At 47.9% G+C, this 13,352-nt stretch overlaps 2 protein-coding genes across 2 annotated transcripts in view; both read right to left on the bottom strand.

The window, feature by feature from the left end:
* Positions 1-6,859, bottom strand: part of UBAP1L (ubiquitin associated protein 1 like) — a 195,949-nt gene extending 189,090 nt beyond the window's left edge. Inside the window, exon 1 of the mRNA XM_078683087.1 lies at positions 6,823-6,859. The gene's annotated coding sequence lies outside the window, so the exon portion shown is untranslated. The remainder of the gene's footprint in view (positions 1-6,822) is intronic.
* Positions 6,510-13,352, bottom strand: part of PDCD7 (programmed cell death 7) — a 103,912-nt gene continuing 97,069 nt past the window's right edge. Inside the window, exon 5 of the mRNA XM_078683086.1 lies at positions 6,510-7,152. Coding sequence (XP_078539212.1) covers positions 7,026-7,152 — 127 coding nt within the window. The 3' untranslated portion in view covers positions 6,510-7,025. The remainder of the gene's footprint in view (positions 7,153-13,352) is intronic.

Genomic DNA, 13,352 nt, shown 5'->3' on the forward strand with positions numbered 1-13,352 from the left:
GAGGCCATCATGCCTATCAACTGCATGAACACTCTCGCTGGGAGTGAGTTTTGCGGTCTGAACCTCCGGATGAGCGACTGGATGTTGCCGATCCTCACCTGGTTTGGCTGAGCCGTAGCCGTCAGAGTATTGATTGTCACGCCCAGATACTGCCGCACATAGGCTGGCTGGAGGTGCGACTTTGGATAGTTTAACGAAAACCCCAGACTGTGAAGGAGGTGAATTGTGTGGGACATGTCCGCGGCGCACTGCTGTTCCGACTTTGCTTGAACGAGCCAGTCGTCTAGGTAAGGATAGACATGTATGTTTTGCCTCCTGAGGTGCGCCGCCACGGTCGCCAGACACTTGGTGAACACTCTGGGGGCAGTGGTCACCCCGAAGGGCAGGACCTTGAACTGGTAATGCCTGTTTTGTATGGTGAACCTGAGGTACTTTCTGTGGGACGGGTGGAGTGGTATGTGAAAATAAGCATCCTTGAGGTCCAAGGTTGCGAGGAAGTCCCCCTGGTTTAACAATGGTAGAACCTGCTGTAGTGTTAACATGTGAAAATGTTCTGAGAGTATGTAGAGGTTGAGGGGGCGTAGGTCTAGAATGGGCCTGAGCGAGCCGTCCTTTTTTGGGATTAAGAAGTACAGGGAATAAACCCCTGTGCCTTCTTCCTCCACCGGCACGAGCTCTATAGTGCCTTTTTGCAGCATCACCAGGACTTCTTGCTGCAATAAGTGCAAGTGCTCTGCTGACATAGGACGGTGTCTTGGGGGTATGTTGGGTGGAGTGGATGTTAGCTCTAAACAGTAGCCGTATTGGATAAGTTTCCTGACCCACCTGTCTGTGGTGATGGATGTCCAGACTGGCAGGAACTGCTGGAGTCTCCCCCCCCCCCGACAGGTGTTGGATGGTCGGGGGGCAGTGACAGGTAGTCACTGTTTGTTGGCAGCGGAGGAACGGGAATTATTGTTGCCTCTGCCCTTTGCGCTGTTTCCTCTGTAACCACCTCTATTTTGTTGGGGGTACGAGGCCTGGGCGCCTCCCTTGTTGAAATGCGACTGCTGTGCCAAGTGTCCTCTGGCAACACCCCGTGCACCTGAGCGACGAAAAGTGTTCCCTCTGTATTGCTGAGACTGAAGCGCCCCCATGGACTTAGCCGTTTCAGTATCTTTTTTTATCTTTTCGAGGGTGGTATCAACCTCTGGGCCAAACAGTCTGTCTGGATTGACAGGCTGGTTGAGGATAGTCGTTTGTATCTCAGGCTTGAACCCTGAGATGCGGAGCCATGCCTGACGCCTTAACATAACACTAGTGTTTATTGCTCTTGCTGCTGTATCAGCGACATCTAGCGCACATTTAATCGCAGCGTTAGAAATGAGCTTGCCCTCTTGTATCAGCATCTCAGCTCCTTCTTTAAACTGGTCTGGAAGGTGTTGTAAGAGCTGCTCTAAGGTGTCATAGTGCGCCCTATCACACCTGGCTAACAGGGCTTGAGTGTTAGAAATGCTCCATATGTTGGCTGCCTGCGCAGCCACCCTTTTGCCCCCTGCCTCCAGCACTTTAGACTCTTTGTCCGGGGGAGGAGCTTCACCCGTTGTCTGTGAATTTGCCCTCTTGCGGGCATTGGAGACCACCAAAGAGTCTAGAGGCAACTGTCCTCGAATATAGGTAGGGTCACCAGGCGCCGGCCTGTACTTCTTTTCAATACGTGGGTTCACCACTCTGGCTCTGGTGGGTTCCTTGAAAATGTCTGTGGCATGCTTGAGAACCCCCTTAAGCATTGGAAGTGTCTTCACCGTTTTTTCTGATGCCGAAAAAGTATCAAATAAAAAGTCAACTTCCACTGGGTCGGCATGCATCTCTACTTTGTGGTTTGAAGCTGCCCTTTCAATTAAGGCATTAAATGCCGCAGAGTCTTCAGTGGGAGAAGTTTTAACACCATACAGATGTGGGTCACTGACCAGCTGTTGGTCCCCCTGATCACCAGAGTGTATCCATGATTCTTGCTGCTCATCAGGGTCAGTATTTTCCGGGAAGTTAAACTGCTCATCTTGGTCACCCTCATCCCCATTGGATCCAGTGGGTGAAGGTGTAGGACTTCTCCCAGGCCCTTGAGGGATGGGTTCAACAAGGTCCGGCGTGTCTGGTGCAGGCCTTTTCTTTTTTAGAGGTATGACATAGGATTCTACAGGCTGTGCTGTAATTTTCCTTTTATAGAGGGTTAATCTACGCGTGTCGGTGTCGATAAACTGCTCTGAATGTTCGGTAGGCAAGGGTGGTCGACCAAAACCTCCCGTGAGCTGAGCCACTGATTCCTCGGTCACCGTACGAGGGGCAAAAGCCTTCGGCGCCACCTTTGGCGGTAGAGTGTAGAGTATCGGCAGCGGAGTCTTGTCCAGTGGAACACTCTGCCTCGGCACCGAGTGTGTTTTCTGCTCCGACGCCTTGTCCCTTATTCGTTTCAGGGAGTCCGTGACTTGCTTTGTAAACGAAGCGGATGGCTTCGTCGAGCCGACCGACGACCTCTGCCCATCCACAGGGGAAGAGCCATGCGTCGACGATATGTCTTTGTGCGGCGGAGGCGCGGATGCACCTTCGACAGCTGTGTTCCGGTCCCCCGTCCCGGTCTTAGTCGTCGACGTCGCTGACTTTGGAGCAGCGGATTTGACCTTTGACGTAGGGGCTCCAGACTTCGGCTCGGTGCCCTTTGCTGACGCCGTTTCGACTGTCCGCGTGCCTGTTGGGGCGGCAGTCGTCGCTGAAGGAGGTTCGACAGTCTTTTTCGACTTCGGCTCGACCACCTTAGACAACACTGGCTCGACGACCTTCTTCGAGCCGGTCTCCTTGGCCCCTTTCGGTACCTTAGCCTGATCGACAGCCTTCTTTGGCTTCGAGGCCTCTGAAGACGACGGCGCTGATGCAGTCCCAGACGTCTTCAGTTTCGATGGTGCGTCGGCCATCTTTGTAGGTTTCGATTCCGAAGGTTTCGGTTTCGATTTGTGTGATGGAGGCTCCGTAGTCGTGTCCGTAGCCGGGCCAGGAGGCGGGCCGAGGATCGAGGAGTAGGGTCGTGGGTAAGGCCGAGTGGCGATCCCGTGACCTGAGCCTTAGTAATTGTACGCACGGGGCATAGCTCTTCCTCTGAGCTATCTTCCGCGGCCCCATAAACTTCCTCGTCGTCCCCTACCTCCTCGACGGTTTCGTACAGGTCCAGGCCCTCGATGGGTTCCCCGTAGTCGGCCTCGACCTCCGCCGATGAAGGTGAGATTTGCAGGTGAAGCTCTTGCTCGTCTGCTTTGGGGTCTGTAAAGATGTCGACCGGCGCTGGTGCTGATCGCTGGGCCTCGAGGCGCGCCACGCGCCGAATCTTGAGCGTCTATTTCGACCTGAATTTGGAACAGGCCATACAGTTGGCCTCGTTGTGGTCCGGCGACAGGCACTTGTTGCATACAGGATGCACGTCGATGTGTGGGTATTTCGAACCGCACACGGGACAGTACTTGAACGGGCTTCGTTCCATCGTAGCGTCGTCTGGGTCTTGCTGCGTCGACAGGGCCTCGATGACCGAAGAGTCACCCACGTGGGGTCTATGGTGGTGTTGGTCACAATATTATAAAGTGAAGATTCGAGCTGCTGGACGGGCTGCCGGTACTTGTGGCGTCCTAGGTAACCGTGTTCTCTGGCCGTAATCATCCCTTACGACCCATTTTTTTGTCCCCTCTTGCCTATTAGAGCCTGGTGTTTATGCCGGATGGGGCATCTACCTTCCACAGTTATCACGACTCAAGAATAAATATACTTAGAATTAAGACACGCGGTCCTTACTTCCTCAAGCGTTTGGATTTCGATTACAGGAACAGTGGTTCATCAGACCAGTTTTATTGAGTAGCTGCTCGCTTATCTTCACTTTATAATATTGTGACCAACACCACCATAGACCCCACGTGAAGCTATACCATTGTATCCTTTTTGAAAGAGCTCATCTACCTACGAGCTCTATTCATTACATACCTTCGTCTTGAGAACCTTGGACTTACCCTTCTTATATTTGTATGGAGGACGTCAATGAGGCATAGCGCGTACCGATTACCGTCTCTGCTACACATAAAGACATGAAGTACTACTCCTAAATTGCACTGAAGAAGTCCCAAGTTGGGACGAAGCGTGTCGGCTGTTCTGTCTTTTCTACTTCAAAACAGAATAAAGAAATCAAAACTGAAGAGCTTTCTCTCATGTCATACTCGGATTTGAATTAACTTCGCTGTTGGTATTTTGTGGTGCACCTGTGCTTTTGTTTATGACTTACTGACATTTCTTTATAGGAAATCAAGGAAACACAACAAATAAGTTATGTAATGGAGTAATCATAATCCCTTTGTGACTCCCTCTGTACCAAACACTCCCTTAGTCCCCACTGAGCAGTTCGCCACAGAAGCACAAATGTAGAAAAAGAGGAAAAAAATTATATCAGCAGGAACAGATCTTCAGTGTTTCAGAGTACCAGAAGAACTTATTGTGCTATAACTAGTTCATTCTAGTGTCTTGATCTAATGCATCAAGTAATCTGTTCCAGGGTCTAGCTTCACATCTCGAGTTCTACATCTTCGGCTGCCAACAATTCCAGATACTCAAGTGAGAGGAGACCAGATCATATTTTTCAGGGATCTTCTGAATTTTGAGCACCAACCTCCAATATTTCAGGACTATGCCTATGCAGTTTGCAGATGCCAAACAGACTATCCTAAGTAATGTGGTTTAACCAGATCAAAGCTATTCTTCACACCAGACTCATATTATCAAAAATAGATTTGACCACATTGCATCAATCTAGAGAACTACAATGTACCTTGAGAGACCAGGATAACATTTTATATCTGCTGTCTCACGCACATCCATTCAAAATGAAAGGAGAACTTGAATACCAAGCACTGACTAAAGAAGTCAGTTTGTCCAAGCGATGCCAGCACAAAATGAGGGCAAGGCCTTATTGTATTACTCTCCTTGACTTAATTGTCCTGTAATTATGCGATCATTCTTGTTTCTTATTCTTTTGTGATGTCGATATTGCATTTATGTCCTTCCTTCCATCCTATTGTAAAGCGCTCTGATATCTCTCGGGATCTTGTTCGCGCTATATAAAACTTTATAAATAAATGGTCCTTTCATAAGCCTTAGGACCAACTCTCATGCTTCTTTAGTCATTCCTTTGAAATGAGATAATTAGTCTAGCTGTATATTTAGGTTTCTTTAAATCTGGTGCCACTGTTCTGGTCACAGGTGAACACAGAATAGGCAATGATATTACCAGATCCAAGATAAAACATAGGCCCAAATACAGAACCCCCAAATATACACTATGCAAGGTAAACAAACATAATGCATGGGGTGAATTAATGACAATGACTTGAATGGATAGTAACGGAAAAGCAAAAACTTGGATGGAAAAACAAGGACTTTTTAGCAGACGCAGCCTCCAGATGGGCATGGATGACATTAATAGAGGCTTGGCTTAAGCGCAAGATTCTTAGACCACAATTTAGTTCCCTTTCTCCAGCAACCAGAGTCCATGAAGAATCTCGATTGAACACTAAAAGTTATATACACACACAGACGCACAAATGCGGTTCCAAAAGATTATTGGCAGGGTGTGCCATAGGTTTTGACAGCGGCAACTACCCGAGGTTAAAAAAAAACGTTGTTCCTGAAACTTGTGGACATACACCCCATCATTCTTTTCCTTCTACAGCAGCATCGACAAGATGGATGAGAAGCTAAAGGAGAAGATTCCATAGGAGGTCTAAAAGGGGTGAGCAGCAAGAAGCTGTACAATCTGGGAACAAGATGAAAACAAAATAGATTTATGGGAGTTTGGGGGTTATAGGAATTCCCCCACTTCAGTATATACAAGTTTGCCATATGCTCTATTATCGCCACCCAAATCTCACACATGAAGCACTCACTGAACCAAAAAACTGCAAAGTTCCCATCACATCACTTTTTCAGTGTACCACTTCGAGTGCCACCAAAATCTCTTGTCTCTCTTTCAAATATTACTAGAGACAAATGTGTATCTGCCATTCCTCCAATACTGTGCAGCTATTTGGTTCAGTCAATGCTTTATGGGTGAGATTCTGGTGGCGGCAATAGAGCATACAGCAAACTTCACAGAAGCTTTGATTTTCATCTACAGATCAAGGTGCGGCATGGTTTGTCAATCAAGGCTTGCTTACTATTTTTTATACAACACGATGAAAAAGCCACACACAGATATACCGGTCAACAAGGTCCAGAACTCAGTCTGAGAGACTCTTTACCTGTCAGCCATATCATTAAGGGACAACCGGTAGATGTGACAGCTCTTCCACCAATGTCTTAACCACAATAGGGGGTGTAAGTACTTGCAACACTCCTTAACCTATCTATCCTTGGCTTAAGGTTGTCCTGTAGACACTATGCAATTGCCTTTTGGATAGGCCTTCTAAACTAACATCGGTGAAAGCTTTTTTTCCCCAGCCAACAACTTTTCTTTTGCATTTTAATTGGTTTATTTGATCTTACTGTACATTTATGTTACCACGTATAAAGACTATCGCCCTTCATCCAGGGTGATCGAAAATACATATCAATAGGATTACATTTAGTTCTTGTCAAAGAAAAACAACACTGACCAAAATCCAATATGAATAAATTCAGTATTTTCTTTCCCGTGGAAATATGATATCTGTGAACTCAATTTAATCTTTTATACTATAAAAGATTATTTGGGGAGTGGAGGAGTCAACACTGCAGTGTTCATATCATTCAATATAAAAAACGGTGCAAATGAAACACCACCTTTCTTAAGCAAAGAGAGTTAACTCCTCTGATGCTGGCTGTATAGAGATGGTCTGTCAAGGCATCAGTCTTTAAACAGGTTGATCCCCAGCACAAAGGTGTAGAACAAAGAGGTTGCTCTGTCCTGCAATGAGCACCACAACAAATGGCAATAAGACCACTGTTTAGGATCTGCAAAAGGATATCTGCTTCCAACAAGCACATCAGTCTGTCTGTCCAACAGCAGCTGTCCACGCGTCGCTGGTCGGAAGGCTGGGTAGAACCCAGCCAGGAGGAACGCAGGTTCCACCAGGATGGTCTGCAGGTACAAGGTACTGGTCCCATTCTTTCCTTCAAAGAGAAAACGTTACATCAGTATTACAAAACAAGTTTTGTGATTATCAGACACATCAAGAGGACTCACTGTTGCTAAGATCTAGACAGTATACCAGTCCCACATTCAGCAACCTCAGAAACAATCACGTCAGTAAATGCCTGGCTTAAAATGTCATGGCTATTATACTGGCTTAACAAGTTCTACTAGGAAAGAAATACACTGTATTTCAATTTAAACACGTTATAACATATGAATATATTTTACATAAGTTTACAGAAGCATCCAATGAAGTGGAAGGGGGCTAAGATGACCAGACGACCCAGAAAATGGAAGGGGAGAAGCAGTTCTATAGGGACAGCGGACTGGGTTGGAGGAAAGGAGAAGCTTCAAGAAGAATAGAGCTGAAACTCTAAGGACGGAAACATGGAGAGCAACAGGAGCTTCTATGGGAGGAAAAAATGAACGGATTGAAAGGGGTGGGAAAATAGGATCCATGGGGAAAGAGCAGGGAAGATAGGAAGCAATTAATAGATAAGATGAAGAGAAAGCAAATAACGGAAGCATTGGTTATCCTGAATTATTTGTTGTTCCTGCACTTAAAAGTTCTCACCATGTAATACATCCAGAGAACCTGGTCGCACCCTAGGCTACAATGCACTGCTTTGAAATGCCCATCCACCTGTTACCCGAAGCAGTATCTGAAAGGACTAAAGCTAAAAGTAGATTTAATGGAAAAAGATACAGGAGAAGAAGGGAACTTTCAGCAATTGCAATGCAGTCCAGAATTCTCAGATCATTCCACGTGATACAAAGCAGAATGCTTGGAAAGTGCACAATAATATTCTTCGGTTTATAGGAAACAATGGCATTGGAAGCAATCATAACATCATCAATGATTGTTTATTCAGAAAGTCATTCCATCATAAGTCAATCTTAAGGCACATACCCAGATACTGTTACGGAATATATCGTGTATATATTAAAATACAGCACTAAAATATCGACACAATTTTCTGCCCCTAGAATAAAGCAAACATCATGAAAGATGTGCCACATTTCACTGACAATGCCAGAAAAAGAGAGACATGATGCAAAACAGTCATCCAACACAAAATGGAAACCCAAATAATGTGGGTCTGCAACTCAGTCGAAGAGCCAGGTCTTGAGGTCCTTCCTGAATTGCAGCAGTGATGGTGATTGCCTGAGATGCAGAGACAAAGACTTCCAAGTCCTTGCATCGAAGAAGAAGAAGGATCTTCCTGCAGCCGTGGTCTTGCAGATCCGTGGGATGGTGGCCAGGGCCGGTTGGGTGGAGCGGAGATGTCTGGAGTGTAGAAGGTGAGGCAGTGCTGGAGGTATGCAGTTCCAGCGTTGTGGAGGGTTTTGTAGGTGCGCATGAGGAGCTTGAAGGTGATTCTTTTGTTGACAGGTAGATGTTTTTTGGAGGAGTTTCTGGATGGTGCCGGCGTAGAGTGCGGTGCCATAGTCAAGTCTGCTGCTGACGAGCGCATGGGTGACTGTTTTCCTGGGCTCCATGGGGATCCACAAAGCAGGCGGAGCGTGCGGAAGCAGGATGACAAAACTGCGTTGATTTGGCTGTTCATAGAGAGTGAGGAATCCAGGATGATGCTGAGGTTTTGTGCGTGGTCTGAGGGTGTGGTAAGCGCTGCTGGCCACCAAGAGTCATTCCAGTTGGAGAGGGAGGGGCCCAGGATAAGGAATTTGGTCTTGTCAGAGTTAAGCTTGAGGCACCTGTCCTTCATCCAAGTGGAGCCTGCCTTGATCCAGTTGTGGAAGTTGCTCTTGGTGGCTGTGGGTTCGTCTGTGAGGGAGAGAATCAGTTGGGTGTCATTGGCGTAGGAGGCGATGTTGAGTCAGTGGCTTCTCACAATGGCTGCAAGCACACAGGTGAGAATTTGTCCCACCTTCTCTAAGTGCCATTCATTTGTACCACCTTCTCCAAGTGCCATACATTTTCTCCGGATACCTCCACATCTCTACCAACGGGTTTACACCTGCAAAAGCCTGGAGAAATTATTCTGTCCCTTCCTGATTTCTATAGCAACTTGGCCCTGGCCCAGGATACCAAGCTTAATGCATTTCTCCTAACATCACCACCCAATAATTTCATCATAATACAGCACTGCTTCTGCTTAGGATGTGCTTTTTCCCACCCTACATCAACTTATACAAGGTTATTCCAGTAGCCCCATTTGCTTTAGGAAAATATACCCAAATCAGTTGCTTTACAGCTGCTCTCCTGTCTAATCCAACATGCAACGCTAATTATAATTCTTTCTGTAACACCCTGTTACACCTCTTCACCAGTCTACTGCTCTGTGGATAATACTTGCCTGGATGAAAGATACACATGTAAGATTAGTACATAACCCATCAAGAGGAAGTGAGTTGAACGCCCACCCCAATGAAGCCCTGAAGTGCATCCTTCTCAACGGGCGCTCCCTGCACAGACACGCTGGAGAGATTTGGGACCTCCTTAACACCCTCTCGCCAGACGCCGCCTTCTTCACAGAAACCTGGACAAACGTCGCCACAAAAGATCCAGAAGAAGGACCGCCCCCACCACCCAGGTGGAGGACTTGCCATCGCGCACAAGAGCTCCCTCCACCTCGAGCGACTCCCTCTTTAACATCTAACACCTCCACTTCCAGATCCAGACCAGCACCAGAACCACACTTTGCAGCACCCTCCCCTACAGACCCCCAGGGACCCGTGCTGCTTTCGCCACTGCCATTGCCGGCCTCATCGCACCCCACGCCATCGCCTCCACGGACTACATACTCATCAGAGACCTGAACTTCCACCTTGACAACCACAGTGACCCTGAATCCACCGCCCTCCTCGACTACCTCGCCAACCTCAGACTAAACCAGCTCGTCACCACACCCACCCATAAGGCCGGACACACTCACCCTCGACCCCATCTTCGGAGGAGGGACCAACACCCACTTCAGCCACACCTCGCAGCCCCTCTGGACAGACCACCACTGTGTACACATCTCCTTCAGCATCCCAACCGCACACAAGCTTGCACAAGGCCGCCGCGAAGAAATTGGTACTAAGTCACAGGGGAGCACCTCAACTCAACCCTCATTCACAAATCCACCTTCCGCCAAATTCGACACCAACTCTGCAGCTACGGAACTACACTGCTGGATCACCAGCTGCACAGACAAGTTCGCACCGCTCCGGCACCCCGACAAACAATGCCCCCGGAAGGCCGCCTGGTTCACCACCGACCTCAAAGAAACCAGATGATTGTGCAGACGTCTTGAGAAACGATGGAGAAACAGCAAAACCACAGAAGACCAGACCACCTACAAATACCCCATGACAGAATTCCACCATCTCATAAGGGCCACCAAGAGGACCTTCGTCCGTAAAAAAAATCCTCGCCAACGCCAGCAACTCAAAGGAGCTCTTCAGCATCATCCAGCAATTCACCAAACCCCAACTGACATCACAGCGTCCCAGGACCTCTGCAACAAACTCGGCTCCTACTTCCACCTGAAAATCAAGTCCCTTTACGACAGCTTCAGCAAACATACTCCAGAAATAGCCCTCCCCTCCAGCAATGACAGTCAGCCCACCATCACCACCTGGACACCAGTCACCACCGAAGACACCACCACGATCATGAAAAGCACCAACTCAGGAGCCCCTACGGACCCCTGCCCACCTCATCTTCCACAGAGCCACCGCCATCTTTGTGCCCGAGCTATGACACACCATCAACGCCACCTTCGAATTTGGCGTCTTTCCCGATAACTGGAAGCGGGCCGAGGTCAAGCCCCTCCACAAAAAACCCTCAGCAGACCCGACGGACCTGAAAAAGTACCGGCCCATCCCTCTCCATCCCTTCGCAGCCTAAGTTCCAGAGAAATTCGTCAACCCCCAGCTGACCACCTTCATCAAAGAGAAAGCCCTCCTGGACTCCTCCCAGTCCAGATTCCGCAGCAATCACAGCACGAGACTGCCCTCCTTGTCGCCATCGACGTCATCCGCGTGCTACTCGACCAGGGCCACACCGCTGCCCTCATCCTGCTAGACCTCTCCGCAGCCTTCGACACCGTCTCCCACTGCACTCTTGCAGCCAGACTCCACGATGCAGGCATACAAGAAACAGCCCTCGACTGGATCCGCTCCTTTCTCGCCAGCAGAACCCAAAGGATCAGATTTCCCCCCCCCCCTTCCTCTCCGATTCCGGAGATCAACTGCAGAGTATCCCAAGGATCATCGCTCAGCCCCAAGCTCTTCAACATCTACATGGCCGCCCTCGCCACCCTCATCCAAGAGCATGGCCTCAGCATAGTATCCTAGGCAGACACCCAGCTCATCCTCTCCCCCGAACACACCAGACTCCGCTTCCAGGAAGGGATGAAAGACGTCGCAGCCTGGATGAGCAACAGCTGCCTAAAGCTCAACCCGGAGAAGACAGAGGTCCTCGTCCTTGGACCCTCCCCCACCACTTGGGACAACACCCTGTGGCCCTCCGCCCTCGGAAACCCACCCACGACGGACCACGTCCGTAACCTCAGCATCATCCTAGACTCCACCCTCTCCATGACTCGCCAGATCAACGCGGTCGCCTCCACCTGTTTCAACTTCCTCCGCAAGACCTTCAAGTGGATTACCACTGAAGCCAGAAAGACCATCACCCACACGCTCATAACTAGCAGGCTGGGCTATGGAAACGCTCTCTACACTGGAATCAACAAATCCCGGCTACACAAACTCCAGACCATCCAGAACACCGCAGCCAGACTCGTCCTCTACAACCCACGGCATGAGCACATGACCAGACACCTGCGAGACCTCCACTGGCTCCCCGTCAAGAAGAGAGTAACATTCAAGCTACTCAGCCACGCCTACAAATCCCTCCACAACATCGGACCCAAATACCTCATCGAAATAATCTCTTTCCACGTACCCAAAAGCAACCTACGCTCCGCCGACCTTGCCCTAGCAGAGACCCCGCATCCGCAGAACCACAACAGGCGTAAGGGCCTTCGCCTATGTCGCATCCAGGGTCAGGAATGAGCTCCCTTCACTTTAAGCATTTTCTTTACATTTCCTATTTCAGAAAAATGTTTTCATCAAGTTATGAAAATCTGGTGTTTTCTCTGCAACATCTGCAATGAACATTGGGTAATGTTTTGCCAGTCAAGGAAAGAGTGCAACTGATCTTTATTTCATGAACTTTGCACATCTTTAATTGTTTTTACAAGGCACTCTTTGCGGTTTAGCCCTTCAGAGCTAATATGTTGCCCCAAATTATCAACACCAGCCACCTGCAGACTGCATTTATTTCCCTTTGTGATCGAACCTCTCCATCAAAATGTTTAGGAAGTTATGACCTGCAACAATATTTCCATGCGCAAGACCGTAATCTTGAAAATATGTTATGATATTGATGTTTTTAAACGACTGACGCACTGATATTTGGAATACCGCAGATGCAGAGGCTAATCGATAAGGTATTGGCTTAAACCTATATATACCCACTCTGGGGAAATAAAAGTAAACAGTCTGTAATCTACACTCAGTGGCATCTGGCGGTATGGAGAGAAGAGGTCCATAGTTCAGAAAGCTATTTCTTTCCTCAGCTTGGCTAACATCTTGTTAATGTCTGGCAAAGGGTGTCAGTCTATCCGAATGTAAGCGTTTACAACTCCAAGAACCACATGCATTAACATTTTTACATTGGCCTTCGTTGCCAAAACCACAGGCGTTATCCACTTTGAAGCCTCTTGTTCCTTTATTATCTCGTACCTGGGCAGCCCGGGCAGCCCGTCTAGTTCTAGGTTAAGTTCCTCTCCCAGTGGATTAGGTCAGGCTATCAAGAGCAAAAATTGAGTCTGGCAGAAATATCATGTGTAAAGTATAATTTACAAAATATCGTCCTGTGTGGTGTAGATTTTCTATTAACTACTCCAGTGGGGCAATAATTTTGTTAACGATATTTAGAATGCAATATTTCTGTGAGATTACATTTTGATTATATTATTTTGACACCATACCTTTCCGGTGTCATTCAAAGCCATTGCCCTTTGGGCACTTTAGGAATCATCCATTCTTGAGAAGCATCTTATGCTTAAAATCTTTTAGCATTCCCTACTTGTCAATAAACACTTCACAGAGCCTTTCCTTTCAATTCTTGTACACTTTCTACTTCTCTGAACCACCACACTTA

This window comes from Lissotriton helveticus, chromosome 3_1 (genome assembly GCF_964261635.1).
Source record: "Lissotriton helveticus chromosome 3_1, aLisHel1.1, whole genome shotgun sequence".
Taxonomy (NCBI): domain Eukaryota; kingdom Metazoa; phylum Chordata; class Amphibia; order Caudata; family Salamandridae; genus Lissotriton; species Lissotriton helveticus.